General features: G+C 42.0%; 1 protein-coding gene across 1 annotated transcript; it reads left to right on the top strand.

Moving 5' to 3' along the window:
- Positions 1 to 1,775: 1,775 nt before the first annotated feature.
- Positions 1,776 to 18,568, top strand: chrnb1l (cholinergic receptor, nicotinic, beta 1 (muscle) like; the record flags this gene model as incomplete). The annotated part of the gene is made up of 11 exons (XM_083993129.1): positions 1,776 to 1,854; positions 4,640 to 4,773; positions 5,078 to 5,122; positions 5,539 to 5,648; positions 6,446 to 6,554; positions 7,856 to 8,003; positions 8,387 to 8,572; positions 9,028 to 9,251; positions 9,341 to 9,525; positions 18,078 to 18,216; positions 18,428 to 18,568. 11 exons carry the CDS (start codon positions 1,776 to 1,778, stop codon positions 18,566 to 18,568), a joined length of 1,500 nt encoding a protein of 499 aa, XP_083849255.1.
- Positions 18,569 to 23,691: the final 5,123 nt, after the last annotated feature.

Here is a 23,691-nt window from a genome sequence, read left to right as displayed (position 1 = left end):
ACATGTCCATGGAGACTTGGTCCAGTCTATGTGCTGCTTTCAGCCTGATCAGATGAGACACTGTTATAATCACTGACAATCCTTTAGCCCATCCCACTTCCTCTGTGTGTGTGTTATCTGTCACGGTGTCCTTTTTAATTTGGCCACTGGAAGGCACCAACCAGGAGGTTGGGAGTAGTAAAACAGTCAAACTTTAACTGCTCTCACATGTTGTAAAAAACACTAATGATTGGACAATGGATGCTCCTCCTGTTAAAGGGATATGCCAACATTTTTTTTCGTGTCTTGCCTCACTCCCGAGTTCATGACAAGCAGACACCATCCTTTCGATAGACATCATCCTTACTGTGCGTGCAGTAACAAGGGAGATACGGGCAGAGCTGGTGCACCGCTAATTAGCTTAGCTCAAACGCTGGAAGTGTATAGGTAATGTTAGCCTGCCTCCACCTAAAGTCATCAGAGACACTCTTCAGCAACTCTAAACGGAAACCGGCGGGCCGATCTTCGTCTCAGAACTGACAAAACTCTCCGGTAAGGCATCTTGAGCGGTCAAATGCCGCTAACGGGACGAGATCGGTCAAAACGGAGGGTTCAAGCAAAGACGCTTTATTTTGGTTCAAGATAGCTACATCGAGGGTAGGTTAGCTTCCTATTTCAAAGTAAAAGCACAAATTCTATTGTCATGGTTTTCTGTATGTAAAGGGCAACGGGTGTTTTATTTTGTGAAAGTAACCGGAAGTGTGTTGGTCACAACGGCTAGCTTGAGTAACGCCGAATTCGTCCGAACAGACATACTGCTGATCTAAACGGCTACTTTCTCGCCTAAAAATGTTTGAAATAAAATGAAATCAGCTTCTGACTGCTGATTTCGGCTGGGGTAGGAGGCAGGCTAACACTATACACTTCCAGCGTTTGAGCTAAGCTAATTAGCGGTGCGCCAACTCTGCCCGTATCTCCCTTGTTAGCTACTGCACGCACAGTCAAAAGGATGGTGTCTATCTGTTGGTCATGGACTCGGGAGTGAGGCAAAACACGAAGAAAAAAATGTTGGCGTATCCCTTTAATGTTAACTCATGCACTGATATATAAACCTTTATGCAAAGCTTGTTTCTAACAACTGAAGTGATGAAAAATAGTGAGTTCATTAACAGGAAAGATTAGGTGGGTGGAGATGAGAAAGTGAGGGGTCAATTACAGGATGAAGACATTAAAAGTGGAATGAACGAGAGATGCCTCCTCTTTGTCTGCAGAGAAAGTCTCAACCCCACGCTCCACCCCGCCCGCTTGTTCTCTCCCCCAAAAATATCTCCATTGTCATAACCTGTAACCCACTGCCATTCCCCCCCCCCCCCCCATCCCAGCCCCCTCCACTTCCTCTTCCTCCCACCCACAGTCCAAAACCTCAGATTGGTGAGCACCAACAGGTGCCTGCCCCACAGGCTCCCCCAGTACAAACACATTCCGCCCTCTCGTCACTCCCAGCACGCGCACCCAATCAGGCCGTGGTTTCACCCATGGAGCCATGGCCACAAAGAGAAGAAGAGGCAGGAGAGAGAGAGAGACGCCTGCTGCCGCTGCTGAAGGTGCAATCTCGCAGTAATCCAACTGGAGGTGTGCGTTTATTCGCCTGAGCTGGAGAGGCCTGTGTGAGCTTTCAGAGACGGCGTTCATCAATGTAGAGCAGGTTCCAGGTGAAGGTTGCAGGTGGGAGGTCAGAGTACCTGTCTGTGGAGCAGCCGGGGCACGTTGAAGTGTCAGAAGATGTCATGACGACCATGACTGGAGGAATGAAGATGAACCTGAGAATGAACACTCTTTTCATCATATGCAGCAGCCTCTGTCTCACTCTCACTGGTAAGAGCAGTCTTGCTGTTTATTGTGGTTGTATTTTTGAATTATTTCCAGACGTGTTCAGTTTTACATGTTATTTCCAGCACAAATTTAAACCTCAACTGATAACTTTTATCACTTTAGATTTTTTTCAATCTATAACAAACATAATTCTCTTGCTCCAGTGCCCTTTAAATGAAGAGCATGTAGGATTGTTCAGTGACAGATAGATAGAAAGAAAAACAAAAGTGTTCGACTGCCTTTGACTTTGACCTTTGACCCCGTATTGTACACGGAAAACAAACAGTTGCCCTGTGGTTGCTGGCGACCTGTGGTGCAGTGTTCCCATTCCTCCACCACCTCTTTCCTCTGGAGCTGCTCTGAACAGGATCCTTCCCTCCTCCGTTTTACAGGGCACATGCTTTGAGATTCGTGGCGTTTCTGTGCGTTGCTATCAGATAACAGACAAGCATCTCACATCCCTCTGCGTTCTGTCACTTCGGTTAAATTGGTATTGATTCCGCTTCCTCTGTTTCTTTTGGATAAAAATCATAATTAGAATCGATTTGCAATGACTAGTTCTTATCGGGGCTCGGATGAAGGGCTTTGACTTTGACCCTCTGACCACCACAAGTGGGAGTGGAAAGTAAAGAGCTTCCCTCGGCTGGTAGGTGACCTCCACGGGGGTTGTGATGGATTGCTTGTGCCCCTCCTTAAGTCCTACAGCTGGGGTAACTCTCCATCTGTTTTCCCTAAGGAGAAGCATCAACATAAAGAAGACAGGAGAATTAGAGGCGGGATCCCCAGTGGAGACAAGTCCTTCTGCTCAAGATCTTTACATTATTAACCCACCTGAAAAGCAAAAAGAATCTTCCGTGGAACATATAATGAATCATATTAACACATCATTGTTTGTTAATCAGAGTCTATTTTTGTCCCTGATGGAGCTGGTATCCCAGACATCCCTTTGATCCCATTCCCCTGCTGCATATCAATTACATTAGCTCAGTCACCTTTGCTACCCATCGTACACCACCAGCACCTGCCCTGCTTCTTTTGCATGTCCTGTCTGTCCTTCTCTGTCTTTGCCACTGTCGTTTAGTCACATATTTGGAATGAGAAACCACGTCAACCAAGTCGGTTCACGATGAATCAATACTGGAATACTGTGAGTGCTTTATTCTGCTGTATGATGCTACTCCAATTCAATATCCACCTATCCTCAGAGTAAGAATAATTTCTGTTTAATGATTTCTCCTGCTCTGCTCGGCCTCATGATGTAAATATTTATTTTCAAACCAAAGGATGATGTTATCTAAGCACAATTAGAATATGAATCAGAAAACAGCATCACCAGTCCATCCATACTAAGTATACATGAGCATATAGTATATTTTTAGCGTGGGTCATCCCAGAGGGAACCACTGAAGGCTTGACTCACTAATCCAGGAGAACAAACCTGCTGTGATCTGGGTGTCAGTGGATTAAAGGTTCCATATTGTATAAATGTGGATTCCTTTTTCTGATTATAAAGCAGCTCTGGGTTCTACATATATAATACTGTGAAAGTGTCAAAGTGCTCAGTCCATAGGGAAATACACACAGCCATGTATTCAGAATCTGACTCTTAAAACCGGCCGTCGGGACTTCCTGTGACTTTGTGATGTCACAACAAAGCAGTCACAGCTCTTGCAAATGCCCTTAGCCACGCCCGCCCACCTTAACCCACCATCCAGTCCTGCAGGATTTGGTTTTTATGAGTGTTTTGCCTGAAATCTGCTCTATTTTTATTGGCCCACTCAGAAAACAGTCAGCCAATCAGAGGAGAGACTCAAAGCCTTTGAATATGAGATGTAAAATTGCACCCATAAGCGTTTTGGCATACTTCAAAACTTCAAACACAGCAAAATGTACAATACGGGGTCTGTAGATCAACATACACTACCCATCCAAAAAACGTAGCTTTGATTACGGCATGTATTTGCTGTTACATCATTTCAATAAGCTTCCGCTATGTCACAACATTTATTTCCATCCAAAGTTGCATTAATTTTTCAAAGATTCTCAATGGGGTTTAGGTCTGGACTCTGTGGTCACATTGGACCACATTTCTTTCTTGAAGATGATGGTTCCCCATTATCCTTCCAGTTTTAAATAATGTGTTGGACAGTTCTTAACCCAATTTTAGTAGTTTCAGCAATCTCATTGGATGTTTTATTTGCTTGATGCCAACAATCTGACCCTTCTGAAACAGATTAACATCTTTTCCACGACCACAGGATGTGTCTTCCAACATGGTTGTTTAAGAAATGAGACTGCATCGTTAGGGTTAGATAAGTTGTTGCCAGCTGAAACATAATCATCCATGCAGTAATTATCTAATGGGAAGCTCTGACTTATTAGTGTAATGGATGTGCACTCACTCCACCCATAAAGAATGTGCTAACCAACTTGCCAAGCAGTTGTGAACCTCTTGGCGAAGCGGTTAGCATCGTCGCCTGCCGTGCAGGAGACCAAGGTTCAAACCCCACCTAGGGCAGGCTGTGAGAAACACAACGCAGAGGGCCAGATATGATCATCGGCTACATTAGCTTAGTTAAATCCAAATGGTGACTTTTTTTTTTGGACGGGCAGTGTATAATTTATTTAACTTTTACACTTCCTCTTTCACATGGAGGAAGATCAGCACCTGGATTTCACCTGTTCTTTTCATGATCGTTCTTCAGAATTCTTGATTCTAATCTGAAGCCATTTTTTTTCGTTTTCATGGGAAAGTAACTACATGAATAGTCTTCCTTGTTTCATCCAGGAGCCTCAGAGATAGAGCGGAAGCTGCACAAGAAGCTTTTCCAGAACTACAACATGAAGGTCCGACCAGCTCAATACTGGGAGGAGAAGGTGATGGTGAGGGTTGGGATGACGCTCTCCCAGCTGGTCAGCCTGGTAAACACACACACACACACACACACACCTTGCTGCACACACCGCTTTATATCAAGTTGTTTTATGAAGTTCACTCATGAAAATGCAGTGCCCTTTACACTCACACACACACGCATACACACACACACACCATTACCCAGATAACTTCTGGCTGCTGCAGCATCATCCACTCCTCCATACCCAATTAGGTTCTACCGAGCAGGACTGAAAGTAACAGCACTGTCATGCACCACAAGATACAGTGGCTTCACCATTGATTGTCCCCCCATTCTCTCTCTTTCTCTATGTCTCCATCGCGCTACAGAATGAGAAGAACGGCGAGATGACAACCAACGTGTTCATGAATCTGGTATGAGCACGAAAACATTCATCTTCATCAGCGAGCCACGCTCTGCCGCTCCGACTCCTCTCGTCCCCGCTCTGTCGCTCCTCCCTCGAATGGACTTGCCACTTCCTATAACCACAAATTATTTCTTGCCTTATCTCCCCCGTTCTCTGACTCGCTCTTTCATTTCTGTCCCCTCGCCCCACGCTAATTGGGATTCAGGACGGCCTGAGTGCTTGTGACAGGGGCGTGCGAGCGTGTGTCGCGATTAGTGGGATTTAAATGACTTATCAAAGGCCGGAGAAACAAGGATGTAAATGACAAAGACGTTAGGGCACCGTAGTGATGATTACACTTCTTGTCTGCTGTGCTATGTCTGTTATTCCTGCCCTTTCTTCTTTTCCTTTACCTCTATCCTCCTTTTTTGTCTTTCCTCCCAGGCATGGACAGACTACAGGTTGTCATGGAACCCAGAGGAATATGACAACATCGATGTGTTGAGAATTCCTCCCAACAAGGTGTGGCGTCCTGACATCTACCTCATAAACAAGTAAGCATCCATCCACAGACACACACTCACCCACTTCATCTATTATACAGTCAATTGCACCACTAATAACATTCCCATTAATGTATAACTTTGTTTTTTCGTGGCGCCCAAAATATATTCTAACCCCTTGAAGATTCATGTTGTTCAAAGCTTTGATTACAGTTATAACCTTGGTTTCCTTTGACTGGTAATTCTTCAGATATCTCAGAATGAGTCACAGTGAGTATAAGAGGTACTGAACCACAGCTATGGACAGGGCCGCTGCTAGGAATTCTGGGCCCCTACCCCCTGACTTTTCTACTTTCTTTTCTTAGACTACATATGTATTATCATTTTTTATTTAGCCTACTTTGTTTTGATGCTAATGCAGCATTACAATGAGTGTTAGCCAGGGTCTTATGCAGAATAAATCAGTCATACAAAGATTAGACTACTGGGGTTTTTTGTGGGCCCTTCTGGGCGCTGGGCCCCTAGAATTATCATCACCTTTCTCCTCTATACAACGGCCTTGGCTATGGAGGCACAAACATGTGGAAATGTGTTTTTTGGCCTTGCATTAAAAGGGACTACAAGGTCAGCGGTGTTATATCCACAAGGCTTAAACAATTGTGTGCCAGCAGCTGTTGCAGTGATACAGTATGTGGATCCTTAAATGCTTCCAAACAATATATCACCTGTCAAGGTTGGGACTCAGATCATAACACATCTGACATACTGTAGAGCGTAGGCTATGGGCAATATGGCTCTGAGTATGAGGATGACATGTCACATTTGTCCGTCTCTGATCCTCCCTGCAGTAACGACGGTCAGTTCGACGTGGCCTTGTATGTCAACGTCTTGGTTTACAGTGACGGGACCGTCAACTGGCTTCCCCCGGCCATCTACCGCAGCTCCTGCTCCATAGAGGTACCACAAGACGCTGTTGTCACACCGCTATATTACTGTAATACAGATATGGACAAATTGTTGGCTTTCGTTTTTACAGAGGGGATTCTGGATATCTCTTTTAATCACTCTGTAAATGAGAAAATACTGAAAAAAAGGAATAAAATGTTGTATAAATTAGGCTTTGAATGATATATCAACAATCCCCTCTGTAAAAACCTTCAGAATATAGACAGGAATAAAACTGGAAGGTTTGGTGTCTGTAGGTGCTGCTGAAGTGGAGATTTCGGGTTCAGAGTCTGAGGAAAAACTCATTTTGAGAAAGCGGCCTTTAAATACTTGTACTGTAAAATTCCATATTATTAATGTAAATCATCCTTTTACGATTGGTTGCGGATATGGAGGAGATGACCATTTTTGGAGCCTACATCATTGTTCAGGAGAGAGAGAGCTTTACAATGATACCTGTCATGACATGGGTCAGACAACAAGCACAGCACAGTATGTCACAGTAGCATGCTAACTTTTGGCGAATTTAGGAGAAATCTACTGGCGAAAGAGACAAAATGAAGTGAAATAACCACCTTAATGTGGATTTTCTACCATTTCTTTTGACTTTTCTGAGAGAATACATGTTAAGGAAGAAAAAGCCCTCAGTGCTGTCACTAAAATAACTTGAAACTGACAAAGGTAATGGACAAAAGACGTTCTCCCAGAAGCTTTGTGAACAGATGAGACAAAACTGTTTCAATCCCTCTGTGTTTATGGTGGAAAGCTATGAATTAGATGTCTTTCTGTTAGATTACTGCTGGAGACAGTTATCTGCCCTACTTCCCCTCTAAGGAACATGCCAAGGCCATGGTCCCGCTTTGGCGTCTTAAATCTCACTCTCTGGCGGTTGCAGACACAGCTGTAGAGCTAGATGATAACGGTCACTGTCACTGGATAACACGTGTGAGGTGAGAAACCAACATGAATCTGAACTAAGAATCTGAACTTTGCTGTGAGGCCCTCAGAATTGAGGTGGCATCACGCACTTATGTTGTGTTGACGACTCTTCCGTTCTCCTCGATCTAGCCTAATAAACTTCTTCAGTATAAGACGTCCAGGACTCTGGTACTTCTCCTTTTTCGGCATCACCCCATAATTTCTCCCAAACAACAACTAATAGTAAAAACACTCAAGAATGGTTAAGAACCAAACACTGGACTATTCTGAAGCGGCCTTCTATGATCCTGATCTAAATCCTACTGAACATCTGTGGAAGGAGCTGGAACATGCAGTCTTTAACGAAAGTTAAAGTGTTACTTTACTTTTTGCAGGCGGCCTACTTCCCATTCGACTGGCAGAACTGTAGCATGGTTTTCCGTTCCTACACCTATGATGCCTCCGAGGTGGAGCTGCAGTACTATCTGGATGAGGAGGGCAGTGAGATCAAAGAGATTGTTATAGATGACAACGCTTTCACTGGTTGGTACCTACAGTAACTTCCACCCTTTATCATAGTCAAACCTATAATCGATAATCACTGTATCATATTACATTTACATTATTTTTTTCTACATAGCTTTATCTTGTTTTTCTACATTTCGTATTTCATGCACTTTCTTGATATTGATGCTGTGGCCTATATGTGCTTTTAATAATGTATATATATTTTTTAATTATAAGCTCAATTACTGATTGGTCTGACTTACAATTTTACCCTTCGTGGCTACTTGATTCTAAGGTCAATAACAATTTATAGAATATATACTACATCTTAACAGGAGGTTTACACTCATCAGCTGTTGTTGTGTAGTGATGTATTTTCCTGTCATCCCTTTGTTAATCGCTTCTTTCTCTCACTGCAGAAAATGGAGAGTGGGCGATCTGTCACAAACCGTCCAGGAAGAACATAAAGGAGGACCTGTACGAGGACATCACTTTTTATCTCATCATAGAGAGGAAGCCTCTCTTCTACATCATCAACATCATCGTGCCCTGCATCCTCACCAGCGTGTTGGCCATATTCGTCTTCTACCTGCCTCCCGGAGCAGGTCAGCACATCCCACATGTTTTGACACTGCGACTACACATCACTGTCAGGAGGGGATATAGGAAGTGAGGCTACGCCTTGATGCACTGTCTTATGTCATGACAGGGAGCATGTGTCTAATATGTCATGCAGCAGGCCACCCTCTGGAGGAATGGACGGTTTATTGATGCACTATGGATTGAAGGAAAGTGACCTTGCCCTGGGATCTACTTTGTCAATCTTTGGCCTTGTGTAGACAGATTTCTGAAGTTTCATTGACAGAGTGGAAATATGGATTCAAGGGAAAGGGAAACTGAAAGTGCAAGATGTTTGATATAACCTTGATTTGTTGATTTTAGGTGATCTTTATCAAATGTGTGTGTTTCTGTCGACATGAATCAGGAACTAGCAGAGTAATAGCTGCTGCTGTGCTGTGCTGTCATAATTAAATCTCAAAGCTGCCCCTGTCGTCTGCAGGAGAGAAGATGACTCTCTCCATTTCTGTCCTCATCGCTCTGACTGTCTTCATGCTGCTGCTGGCCGACAAGGTCCCCGAGACTTCACTGGGCATCCCGATGATCGTCAACTACGTCATGTTCACCATGATCCTGGTCACCTTCTCCGTCATCCTGAGCGTGGTCGTTCTCAACCTGCACCACCGGACGCCCAGCACGCACATCATGCCAAACTGGGTTCGAAAGGTGACATTATCCAGATTCACTATTGTGCTGATTCATTACAGTTGATGATCACTGTTTTTTTTACTGATTTTTAAACCTAAAATTTCCAGGCTTTCATTGACTTCTTGCCCAAGTACATCGGCATGGAGAGACCAGACCCAGGGGAACCTCCGTTGAAGGAGGACTCTATTGATTCTGATGACACGCCTACCCAGTGCTTCAGTGGACGGCAGCCCGGAGGGGAGTACTTCTTTCGGAAGATCAACCCTGATCTTGTTTTACCGTGGAGAGGCAGGTGAGGACACTTCACTTACGAGGAATCTACCAGATGAATGTAAAACCTCCAAACTAGCAGTTTGTTCAAACTGAGGAACTCTATGGTATAGTAAACAATTAACAAAGATCTTGTAACATCCTATAAAAGATAACATTTTAAGGGATATTTCAACATTTTGGCAAATTCGCCCATTGCCACAATCCCTATAGAGTAGGTTTGTTACCTTTAATTGTCGGTGCAAGCTGTTTTTCGATCGGCGGGGCAGAGATACAAGCTGCTCAGCTAACGCTATGGAGGCATATGGTATTTCCGGCTTTCCCTTATCAAACTCATCAAATACACAATCCAATAACTCCAAAACGCTCTCATGGACAAGTTGTGACCTGCACATTCACCACGCTATGAAATAAAAATGGACCATTATGAGATAGAGTTGTTTTTGATGCAAATGCGTAACCAAAACTACATTACAGATACGGCGGAGTGATTTCAAAAGCAAGTAGTTCTGAGTATTTGCTTCATGTATGTAATAATTATGCGTTATTATTTTATAGTGTGGTGAATGTGCAGGTCACAACTTGCCCACGAGAGTGTTTTGGAGTTGTTGGATTGTGTATTTAGTTTGATGAGGAAAACGTGGAAATACTGTGCAGTTCGCATACTCCCCCGCTGATCAAAAAACAGCTTGCACCGACAATTAAAGGTAGCAAACCTACTCCTAAAACTCTAGGGATTATGGCAATGGGCAAATTTGCCAAAATGTTGAAATATCCCTTTAAAAGACTTCAGCAGAAGAATGAGTTTTAACATACAGTAAAGACAGGTTGTACCACTGACACTTCATCATGAGCAAATAGAAATTAAATGTGATCCTCAGCCTGATGTTTAGTGCGGGCGCTGACATACTTAAAGGTCCCTGTGGAGTTTTTGACCACTTGCGGCAGGATGAAGTGATGGGCTCCACTTTCATTTATACATTACACACACATCAGTGCAGACATGCATGCACCCGAGACGCAGTTATGGTGCAGTTCATATACCGTTGCTAGTTAGATACCGGTAGCTAACTTTTTGCACGATCAACAGCTGTTGATAATAATGCCACAATAAACCTAGCAATGCTTTAACATAGGCAAAAAGAAAGAAGACCTAACTGTGCAAACAGAATCATATTTACTATATTTGATAGACCTCAAAGATGTTTGATGAGAAATACTAAATACTAAACCTCACTTTGTTTGTTAACTTACATCAACCACACACTCACACAAATATGAATTGTATCATATATTGTATTTAATGAATTATCAGATTTATTTGATCATTTACCCTGGGATTCACCAGTGAGTGAATAATAATATTATTACGAACAGAAGATTTAAAAGAAAGAGTTAAACTGCCAAAAAGTTATCATACCCATTACTCCCACTTGTCAGACTGAAAATCATAGACCTGAAATAATGACCGTGGGGGTCATCCATCCTATTTCCAGGCTGAGATGTGCTGATCCTGACGTTACACCAGGGGAAAGCTATTTCTATTAACGTTAATAAAAGCCAGCGCAGGCATGAATCTTCTTTGTACAGTGTGCCAAAGTGTGAATGTTGGATCTGATGCCAGGCCAGCCATTATAGTAAAGTACACAGTGTGCTAGACTTGGCAGAATTACAGCAGTATCACCACAGCAGCACAGAGAATCTGTCAAGATGGGAAGAGTGTGTGCTCTTCCTTCAGCCTCAGATATTGAATACAATATTTAATACAGCCACATGAAGGGTATTCTGACAAACACAGAAGAAGGATTAATGATTTGTTCCGCACTGTTATTCACATTGTGTATTAAGAGTCTTGAATCAGTGCCAAAACTCAGTGTACTTGTTGTTTCACAATTTTATTATTATGTTTTTCTAATACCCTCATTTTCAGTCAGATCTGGTCTGATTCAAGATGTGCAGGATATTTAAGGGTCATAGCACGTAAACATCCTTTTAAAAAACTTTTGTGAAGAACCACACGCACACACTCATAGCTTGATATTCATAGAATTGACATTGCCATAGGGATAACAATGTCTTTGGACTGAAATATCTCAGCTACAAATGGATGGATTCATTTTGTACAGATATTTGTGGTCTCCAGAGGATGAACCCTCTGACTGTTCTTAAAGCACCTTCAGCTGTTAGCTTTGGTGATTTAGGATTAAACATTTAAGCAATTATTTTTTGCAGTTGCTGGTTCAGTCCTCAGTTGAAGCTGCTATGTTTATTGTTAATCACCAAATGCTAGTATGCTAACTTGGTGAACCAGGAAGGCATATGTTGGCGTTCCAACGGCATCCCATGTATTTGGATAACCCTAAACCTAACCATAACGGACGGGGTGTGGTTTGGAGGGGCGTGTTTACGAGCGGCTTCACGAGCGGCTTCGGGTGTAGTGGGTGGCTGCAGCTAGGTATTATTGTGTATTTGACTTAAAAACGCTATGAACTGTGGGTAATTTCCTTACGCTAAGTCAGCATGGACGGTAAGGGGGCATAAAGGGCTCATTCACTGACTCACTGACTTGATGATCTGACAATGGAACAGCCCTCACACACTAACAGACTTCCTGTGAACACCCCTAAATCAGTGAGTCCGTAAGGTGTCGGATTGGAATTGGGCCATGGTACACATTATCTGCTAATGTTAGCATTGTCATGTTGGGCATGTTGGTACTGTATATTGACCAGTGTTTAGCTAGTGGCAAATATGACTATGTGTGAGAAACGTCTTGTACGTTATTGGCTCTCTGAAACAGTACTGATCCAGCTTTAAAGGTCCAGTGTGTAAAATGGAGGGAAACCCGTTATTTCCAGTGTTCAGATTCTAGTTTGCAGCGCTCACTCATTCACCACGACTGGGAGTAGGCTATTTCAGGAGCATGGAGCGATGAGGTGAAGATCTAAACCATGTTACGATCTGTCTGCTGTTTCTTCTTTCCTTTCGCCTTCTTCTTCTTCGTTTTGTTTATTTATGAACGCGAAACTCGTGAAACGAAACTCGAAACGTGCTCTCTGGCTGGCTGGATTTTCCATTCGGGCTGCCCTACAAACATGGCGACGCAAGATGATGACACTTGCTAAAGCAAGACCCTTGCTATTTGTAGCCTATATATAAAATAATACAGTAATTATGAGGCTACGAAAACCAAACAATTTTTATTTTATAGCGATTATACATATATTCATGGGTAGTATATTCAGAGTTTGCCAATAAACCTTGCCAATTATTATACACTGGACAAGTCAGAATGTTCATTTTCTGTAATTTAATGCTTCAGTTGATTTGCCAAGATGTATAAGTACTGGTCTTAATCACATCCAACCTTCAAATAAGCTATAAAAAAAAACACCAAGCTCATCAATATGGCCACAGCGACTGTCACTGTATAGAATGTCCTTTGGTAATGACTGCTCAACGTTATTTAGATCAAAAGAATAAGGTGCATCAATCAGTGATTAAAGGGACATTGTGTAACATCTCCTGTTATCTATTCACGAAAATGTATTATTTCATTCAAAAGTATGTTTTTCATTAATCAGTAATCACCCTCATCAACAAACTGAAGTGTTCCTTTCAGCTCTGAATTTGCCGTTCATATCATTCATATCTACATGGAGCGGGTAAGCTCGGTGCTGGCTGCCATGTCCTGTCCCCATGTTTTTACGTTCAGTGGCAGCGTGACGGCAGGAAACCACGGAAACTCAGCGGAGACACCGGAGCTGTCGGCTCAGGTCGAGGTGGCGTCTGTGAAAAGTCACCGCGGTAACGCAGTGAGCAGGAATGGAGCGTTACACTGATGCTGCATTCACCTGCAGTCGGGCAGACGGCCGTCGCTAACAAACCAGATGTCATTTTAGTCACAGAAGTCCAGAGAAAACCGGTAAAACGTGGGACAGGCAAACAATACGACATCGCCATGACAACATATTGTCACTTGTATTGTTTTACCTCGGACCACTTTACATAGATAGAGGCTTGTTTATGCCATTACGTGCAGCAGCTGTTGTCCGCCTGCCGTCTGCCCAATTTCACGTGAATGCAGCATGAAAAATACGATTGAGTTGCTTGCGATATACAACCGCAATGCTAGACGGGAGTCATTCCTACACAATGTACCTTTAAGATGAAAATATGTAATATAGCAAAACTCTTCAGTCCATGCAGTCCGTCTAATAACTCAGCCTCTGCCTTGCCACACAGCCCCTGGCGTTACAGACAGCCCCACGGCCCCCTGCACCATGAAGCCCTGGTGCTGGGGCATCTCTCATTCCGTTCCAAAGGCATCAGATTCAGCCCTAGCTAAGCCCCACACCCCCGTCCACAGTCGCCAGCCACTAAGCCTCTGTTTAGGTTGGGAATTAGGGGGTAATCCCACAGACAGGAGGTGGAGGGAGGGGTGAAGAATAGATAGGGGGTAGATGAGTGGAAGGGAAGACTAGTGCTGAGTGATCTGGGCAGGGCAGCATCATCCATCTTTACCTTCTCCCACCTCTCTTTGTCCTGTTTTTGTTGTGAGAGCAGGTGCTGCCCCCCCACAACACATTTATGAGAATTCCCTGGATGTGTGATGATGTGAGCTGCCTGCATGTGTCAGAATCTGTGTGTTTATAGTAAATGCTCTGTGGAAATCTGTTTGATGGAGAATGTGTATATGGTTGAACTATAGTCTAGTTATCAGTGTATCAGAGGATATGCAAATATACGTATGCATGTACAGTGTTTGTGTGTGTCATAGTGAGAAGGGCTCCTTGTGTCAGTGGTAATGAATACAAGCTGTGGAATGTAGATGGCATGGGCATGTAGAGCACCGCATAGCTCTATTGTGACACACACATACACATACACACACACACCATTCACACCGGAGCTCTTGGTCAGTCATTTTTATTGTCTGCAGTCCATCTGTTGTCACGCTGTCGTTGTGTGACACTGATAACTTGTCCTGCTCCTTCTCCTGACGCCCTCCACTCTGTGGTGCCGGAGGTTCTGCATATTATCAACACCACACACACACACAAACACACATACACACACAATATGTATACACACGTACAGTACATACATATAGCGAAGGTGCCAGTATGACAGGTGCACTGTGGTGCCACGCTGGGCGTCTTTGAATGGTGACACACTATGTATCCTTTGGATCTCAGTGTTTTAGTGACCTTATGATAAAGACACAGTGCATTGATATAATGTCACACAATGAAACCAAAGGCAGTGTATCTACCTTTGGAGTTGTGACACAGAAAAATACATGAGAAAATGAGCAGATTACTATTTCATCCATGTCTATCACATGAGCATTCATTCCACAACAAGATAAAAGGCAGACAAAGAAGATGAAAAAAAATCTAAATTAACAAGATCTTCTGAACTTTAGCTGAGGAGACACAAGGACCAAGCTGAATAATTAGGAGGCAGAAATGTATTCTAGATGTAAATCATCTATAGAATGAGTGAGGAGATGAGAATTGTCATACTAAACATTAAACTCTATTTTGATATGTGTACTGTATATATAATTAAAAAAAGAATTTGGAACATGACTTTCTGTTCTAACTAAAAACTAACAATGAACAAGCACTACTGTACATTGGTGAACTGTGGCTCCCCATGTGTAATGAAGAAATCAGAGCTTTCATCGTTCTCTTACATGTCCAGTAATATGACATGTAACTGCAGGATAGTGGTGTCCTGTTGGCATGTGTATGCATGTACACATGCCAACAGGGTCTACAGTATACATGACTTGTTCATGTCACAATGTTGAAGAGTTGATCAGGTTGTAATGGGAAATGAGTGACATAAATGCATTAAAGTAAACAAAGCTGTGAAAACATGTAACAATAACCAATGTTGACAAAAAAGACTTTTATTTTTATTACTAGTATTAGTATTTCTATTCAACTTTTATTTAACATAATGATGCAGTTTTAACTCCCCAAAACAATAGTTCTTGTGATTAAAAAACATATTTCTATATTTCACACATGTTTTGATGTAGATATTTATATATAGACTATGTTATACAAAAGGACAAAGGGAGGAAGGACATATTGAAATTCCCCTCAGTCCAAGTTCCAATGTCGTACATGACAGTTGTGAAAAACACCAAGACCATCTTCAGTAACTCAGAGGGTCTTTAGATTATCAGGCCATTAATAGTATATACTGTAGGTTACTGTATATAGTATAATGTTAATTATAGATAGTTTTACCAAAATGGGTCTAATGAAGAAATAAATCTATTTTAAATATGAATAGTTCATTTGCAAAAGCAGATAACTCTTTTCTCTCTTTTCGTTTTTAAAAGAAATATTTGAAAATGTTTAATTATTATTTACACCAGGTGATATCAGTCAAACCAAAGTTGAGTGGCTTCGACCAAGCAGATGAGATGTACAAAAACAGATGTAACTCAAAAAAAAATAAAGCTTTATTGAAAACAACACTATGTAAAGAATAATTCAAAAGCATCAGCTCATTTTTTTCAAAATGGCATTTATCTGCTTTTGCAAATGAATTCTTCATATGTAAAAGTGAGAAATATTGTTTTCAGATAAATTTAAATACGTTTTTTTTTTTTTTTCTACATGAGGTGAGAGGTGAATGAGGTGAGCAGCGAGCAGCAGCAGGAAGTTCAGCCTGTGACAAACAGTAAACACCCTATTTAAGTGTTTGTTTAAACCTGTGTGACGTGCACCGGGGCATGAGTGTTTGTGACCTGAGAGGACACATCACCACAGTGAAAATCCACAGGTCAAATACTCACAAATATGAACTTTTCAACAGGCAATAGAGTCAGTTACAGGTTATAGGTTTTGGCCAAAATGTGAAAAGACACTATGATCATGTCTTATTTTCTTTTTTGATATTAGTGATAAACTGAAATAACTCACTGTGTAAATCCCTTGAATGTCTATATTATATTGTGGCTGTTCCAGAGTCATGGGCCTCTCTCTCTGCTCATATGTTTTGCTTTATGGAACAGCTGTAGGAGGGTAAGAATGAAAAGGTCACGCTGCGAATCAAAGGTCATGGCATCACATAAACGTTGACCCGGTGTTGTGTCAATGTCACCTCCCTGTCAGGAATGTGTTGCTGTCAGTCAGTGCTCAGAGGAGCCGCAGGAAGGAGCCTGCAGCAGTTCTGCTTGTCAATGGCTAGAGGGCACACGACACATGCTGTACGTTACGGAGAGACAGCACTGACATCAGCATCCGTACTGCACGTCCTCCACTGGACAGCTAATGTCAGCAGTGGTCTGTTTCACAATGCCGTGCGAGTGACTCATGACATGCACAACATAAATCTGAGCTTATGAAGCGTTTCAGAAGAGAGTCGCTGCGTGTTTTAACTTCTTCCAGAGGACATGTGGCTAAGTATTAACATGACAGCCTGCAGCCTGGGTCACTGACATACTCCCTGACTGGAAACATGCTGTGTTGAAAATGTGTGGTTTGAATTTGGATTTCTAAAAACAAATAGCCTACTTAATACACTCTGCAGCCCATAAAGCTGGAATAATTTTAAAGATATACACTTTTTCTATCAAGAATAAATCACATTGTCACAATCATTTCATGAGAAGAGCGGAAAAATATATTTAATTGCATCTTTACAGGCAATAAAGTACAAAAAAAATTATGATGGATAAATAATGAATATAAGTTGATATATCTGTAACTCTTTATCCCTCTCTATTTTACAACTGTAATGTTGTTCCATCTTAATGTGTTTAGAATTTATTTTTATTACAGGTGTATAGAAAATATAAAGTTTATGTATTTATTTTATCAGAACTGATATACGTTACGCAAAAAACATCATTTTCCATAATGAAACTAACTTAATAAGCTAAACTAATCTAAACTCAACTCAACTAAAGTAAAGTAAACTAGGCTAAACTCAAGTAACGTAAACTAAACTAGACTAAACTCAACTCAACTAGACTCAACTCAACTAAACCTAACTTAACTAAAGTAAACTAAACTAGACTAAACTCTAGTCAACTTAACTAAACTAAACTCAACTCAACTAAAGGAAACTAACTAAACTAGACTCAACTCAACTCAACTAGTCTAAACTCAACTCAACTCAAGTAAACTAAACTAGACTAAACTTAACTAAGGTAAACTAAACTAGACGAAACTCAACTAAACTAGACTAGACAAAATCTGAACTAAGATAAGATAAGATGTAACAGGTCACAGGTCACATGAATTGATAATAATAATGAGAAGAACACGCACAAGAACAAGATAAATTCAAACTTTTAAAAAAGATGTTACAGTTATTCAACATAGTCATATTGCAGTAAGGCAGCCATCTCCATCTATCAAAAGTAATTAGGAAAAAAGTAAAGATTCAGTTCAACCTCAGTTTTTTTTTTTTTTTTTTAATGTTGAGCCACTTTATAGAGTGAAAGGTCAAATGTCAAAACCTAACCATGCAGGAATGAACATTTCAGTTGCTTCCTCCACCTCCCTCCCTCCCTCTTTCTCTCTCTGTGTCCCTGTCTCTCAGATGTGAGAGTACGGTGCAGCTCCAGCGGCTGCCGAACACTGACAGCTACTGTCTGATCCTCCCTCCTAACCTGAAGTCAGCCATCGCCGCCGTGACATACATGGCTGAGCAGCTGAAGAAGCAGGACACAGACGACTCGGTGAGAGAAACGCGCACGACACGACACGCACACACTCTGTCAAACAGCTTGTTACCCCGTCTGTCTCTCCGCTCCCAGAGCACACGGTGTTCCACACATGCCCCAGAGATGTTCATGTGTCAGTGCATACATACACAACACTGCTGACTCAGTGCTTACAGTAAGTGCCTGTGTGTGTGTGTGTGTGTGTGTGTGTGTGTGTTCCCTCCAGATGACAGGAGACTGGCAGTTCATTGCTCTGGTGGTGGACCGGCTCTTCCTGTGGTTGTTTGTCATCATCACCTCCCTGGGAACCCTGGCCATGTTCTTGGACGCCAGTTTCAACTACACTCCCGATAACCCCTTCCCTTAGAAAACAACACACACACACACACACTGTTGGAACTCACATTATTGCTTGATTGTCACTTTATTTCTACTTTGACATCACCACCGCATCAAACTTTCCACAAATACCTATTCCTTATTTCTCTCATGTTTTGTCAGGATAACCTTCAGAAAAAGAACTGAACCGACCTGACGCATTAATAGATCTATTATATGTGGTTTTATCTAAATAATGACTTTGATTAACATGTTGTGATGTTCTTTACTTGAGTCTAAAAGCCTGAAATACATGTTTCTTGAAGGTCACTGTGTTTGTGTTATTTTGAGAACCGCCTTCATAATTGTGATTTAGTTTTGTCCTCTCGGACTTCTCTTACAGACATGCACACAGGTTAATTGGCAACTCTAAAATCTCCATAGATGTGAGTGTGAGCATGTGGAGGTATTTGTCTCTATATGTCAGCTAGGACTGTCTGTAGCCCGCCTGGAGCCATGCATGGATAAGTGACATAGCTGATAGATGTGCTCAACAGTGATTACATGTAATGACTGCAATGCTGGCTTTTGGACAATAGAGGGCAGTGATATAATGAGTCAAAGAGGAACACTGCTGTGAGAAGGAGAAAGACAAAAGGTTAAAATGCTAACCAAGACTGAGCTTCAGACTGTGCTGGTGCTACTGGTGTGTTACTGAGGGGGCGTAGTTGTAAATGGCTTTTTTTTTTTTGGATGAGTCCTGCTTGAGAGAGAATTAAAGGAGACATATTATGCCCCCTTTCTACGAAATCAAGCGTAGCGTTAGTTCTGGCAGACCACAATGCCAAGCTCTAAATCAGCATCAACAGTGTAGCTGTCAACACCGAGCAGATCAGCTGATGGCTCAGCTGACTCCCCGTACCTGCTCCCTATTGCATTCAGAGCCGCTATTTAAACTGCTCTAACCCGACGTCACCTCCCTTGCTGCTTCCTCTGATGGCTTTTTTGCAACCCACCTCCACGCCAGCTTCTCCCTTCATCTGTCATGAACCTTATCATTGTATCTTGTTGGTTGCTCTGCTCTGTCTGGGTTTTCTTTGCTGCTGCGCTCCCTGCTTATGCCGTTCATGATGGCTCATGAAGGGCAGGAAGGTGCTCTTCCTGCCTCAGGCTCCCAGAACAGTACCATACTGCCAAATGAAACTTGTGCAATTAAATAAAGATTATTTTGAGATAGTAGTCCTGACTGAATTAAAATAGTTCCCAGGTGTCTTAAAGACATGTCTGTGGCATGCTTTCGCTTTGCTTTGGTAATTTCGAGGGCCGTAATGCAAGACAAACACCCAAATATACTGTATGTTAAAGAGCCTTCAAAAAGTGATATTTCCATAAGATGTCCCCTTTAAAAAGTTGCCTCGGTACATGTTGTTTGAGGAGAAGAACGGTGGCAGTGTACCATAAGGGTGTTAAGAAAGGCTGAGCTCCACTGTGATGACACATTGACCCAAACAGAGGAGTGGACAACACCAACCGAGGTTGTTTGGATGATGCTCTCAAGAAGGATGAAAACTGGATGAACACATGGCAAAAGCTATGAACCATGTCATATGTACTATTGGTACATCAACACAGAAAAAGAAAAAAATATGCAAAACCCTTACAGATAGAATAGAATACCGGTAGTTTTGTACAGTATTAATCCTTTGCAGGAAATGATTAACGAAGGGATACAAAACGACCAAATGAGCCATCAAAGGGTTAAAATGACCGCAATGTGACACAAAATGAGACAAAAATACGCATAAAAGACCAAATGAGACATAAAACAAACATGGATTAGCAGCATGAAGCCACAGTGTAGCCTGAACAAGCCTGTCTCTCACTGCCTCAGAGGGAGGATGAGAAGAATGAGTCCACAAGACCAAGAACACAGTCCATTGGCCCTGTCCTGCTGCTGCTGCACAAAAGCCAAGTGTTGTTGCATAAGAAGGCTAAAGATGGAAAAAGACAGGGGACATGAAGAGAAGGGCGCCATCCCCCTCATTTGCGCACTCGGAGCTTTTCAGGGAAAAAGCCGTGGGCCCAGCATGTTTTATTGCTAATGCCTCAGTGACTTCCAAGGGCACTTAAAGGACTTCAATCATTAGATTTGCACTCCACTTGCTCACTTCAGACCCAGAGGAGGCCTCCCAAATGGGAGGGAGAGCCCCCGAGAGAATGTTGTTAGTGCCCTTCTTTAGGCTGATTTAGCTGTTTTCTTTTTCACCTCCTATTGAGTGTTGAGCAACGGCTAAACCAGCAAGACAAATGTGTGTTTACGCTTTTATAAAGGGAAAGTAGTAAAGAGAGAGAGAGCAGAGGGGGGGATGCAATGTTCTTTTTGTATTCTCCGAAATCCAGGACCTCGGGTGGAAAAGCAGCCAAGAGGACATCATATAAATCAGGTTACCGGTGGCAACAGCACTGGTAGACCTGGGACTGGCCCCTGATCTTCTCCCTGCTCATCTTCCTCTTCCTCCTCTCACACCACATTCTGTCCTTGTGTTTTTTATCTTCATGTTTTTCTTCATTGTTTCTCCTTCATATTTCTCTCTCCACCTTTACCTCCAGAAAAACCTCCCTCCTCCTCCTCCTCCTCCTCTTCCTCCTGCTCCTGCTGCTTGTCAACCTCTGAATCAAAGTGAATCTGACTCCTTGAGCCGTTGGGTCATTCCTCCCCCTGGCAACAATGAGGCATTTGTTGGCCTCTGTAGCAAAACCTTGAGGCCTGTTTCTCCAGCCTGGATACAGTAGATGGGGGGGGGGGGGAAAGAATTATAGTGAGAGAAGAGGTGGGTGAAGGTGGAAGGAAAGGGCAAGAACATGGGAAAATGAAAGAATGGCTCAATGTAGACAAGTTGTGAAAGAAAGAAGAGGGGGGGACAAACCTGTGAGAGCAATCTACTGTAGCAAAGCCTCATTACATTTGAAATAGGTAAGCCAGCCAGTAGGTGAGCACATTCCCATTAACCTGGTGGTGGGGAGAACTTCCTCCAGGCTTATGGCTTATTACTTCCTCTCCCACTGATGCAGGGCCATTGTTTAGCCCCAGTGTGAAGCTGCACACACTGCAGCGCTGAGCCGGAACTGTGATATATGAACAATGGTCGCCATTGTCACTTGTGTTGCTTCTTTTCACATTCACTGCGGGAAGTGGCTACAGCTCACGTGTTAATGAACCAAATGGAACCGATATATCATAAAATATAATTAAGCACATCTAATTGATTTCATTGATGAAAATAATATTTAAAAAAAAGGAAATGTGGCCAAGAATGCTTTTTTGGCACTGATGCTGCTTAGATCTAGCCAGGCTAGCGCCGCCTACTGGTTCCGGCAAATTTAATTTGCCTCAACCATGTAGTCAGGAAACTAGCAATGCGTTTCGGTTTGCTCCGTCCGCTACCAATCAGCGAACAGACGGGTAAGTGAAGGCGATGACGTTGAACTCAAGCGCTCAAGATTAACCTATGAGCTTAACCGGTGTATAGCACACGTGACCACCAAGCAGCAGCGATTAGTTGAAGCAAATGTAAGCAACCGCCTCCCGGAAGCAAACGAATCCCTATGGCTCGTGTTCAGACGCTATATGAAATGTAATGAAATAAGCGGCTGATGCATCAGGCTAGCTTAGATCATCCAATCTCCTTATATAGAGTTTTATTTATATTATGTATTCTGAGTTTTATTATATCCCCAATAAAGTTAAAATTATTTAATGTAATTGAAATATTAAATTAAATGTAAAATACTCCTAACACAACTAAACACAGAAATGTGCTGCATGTAGCACATATGACAGAAAATAGTGGTGGACTTGCATGGATGTAGAATAGATGTGTGCATTCATTTTTCAATGCTTCTATCTTCAAAGCAACAAAGCACTGAACAACAAGTGTGTTGTGCATGTTGCTCTTGTGTTGTGTGCAAGTTATTTTCAACATGTTTGCTTTTATTAGATAGGACCATGGAGGTATGGGGGAATGATGATTATCTTGGTTGGGAGTTGAACTGGCGAACTCCTACACAAGGACCAGAGCCTACATGGGGCATACTCTTTAAGTTTTTGCAGTATTTCTTTAAATGCACTTTGTTGGGCTCTCAGGGCCACCATAGACAGTTTATGATGTATTATGTGTTGGCGGCAGCAGCCAGGGCTGGAGGAGCTGTGTTTTCAGGTTCTCCATGAGGATTTATGTCCCGGTCTTATGAGCTTGGCATCTTGATAACGCCTTATAGACATTTCTCCAAATTTGGACAAACATTCACTTGGACAGAATCGGATGATCAAGCTCAAAGTCACTGTGATTTCACAAAACACATTTGTGGCTACACTTATCCTAAGTATGTAATGGTGAAGTGATGACATTAATGTCCAAAAGGTCAAATGTCAACTTCATCATGACATCATGATGTAGGCCTAAAAGACACTTCTAGCATATTTACTGCTGTTGCTCAGGAAGGAGACATAACTATTTTATTTTCTTGCAGCTTCAATTCAGTAATTCTTCATTATGATTATATATATATATATATATATATATATATATATATATATATATATATATATATATATATATATATATATATATATATATATATATATATATATATATATATATATATTAGATAATATTAAAGTTCCGTCCACCCTCCCCTCTGTCTAAGCTCACACTCTGGCACTGTGCACACCTTTTACTGGACTAGATGAAAATTCTTCACTGAATCTCTGTGTTCTCCTCCAGCAGTTTACAGATCTTCTTCCCACATCACCGGACACACAGAGCTCATGAATGTGTTCGGAGGCAGTCAGCAGCATGTGATTGGTGATCTTGACTAGAAAGGACAGTAAGGGAGTTTACTTCATGGGTCTTGAGTTATGGCTTTAATCTGGGTCAGTGGTTTCCCTATAGAAAGTGTAATGTTAATGTGTATACAGGGAGACCGGGGATGGTTGTAACATGGGTCAGTTGTAACACTTCCAGTTTCTTCAATCAGGAACAAATTATGAATCATCTGATTCACTCTGTTCAGTTTAGTCCTTATTATAGGCTATATATGAAGAAGTAGCTAGTAGTAGTATACCTATTCCAACCCAAATTTTAATTGCATTTATGTTTCTTTGATTTGCAG

The sequence above is a fragment of the Trachurus trachurus genome (genome assembly GCF_905171665.1).
Source record: "Trachurus trachurus genome assembly, chromosome: 18".
Taxonomy (NCBI): Eukaryota; Metazoa; Chordata; class Actinopteri; order Carangiformes; family Carangidae; genus Trachurus; species Trachurus trachurus.
This window is presented reverse-complemented; position numbering and strand designations above follow the sequence as displayed.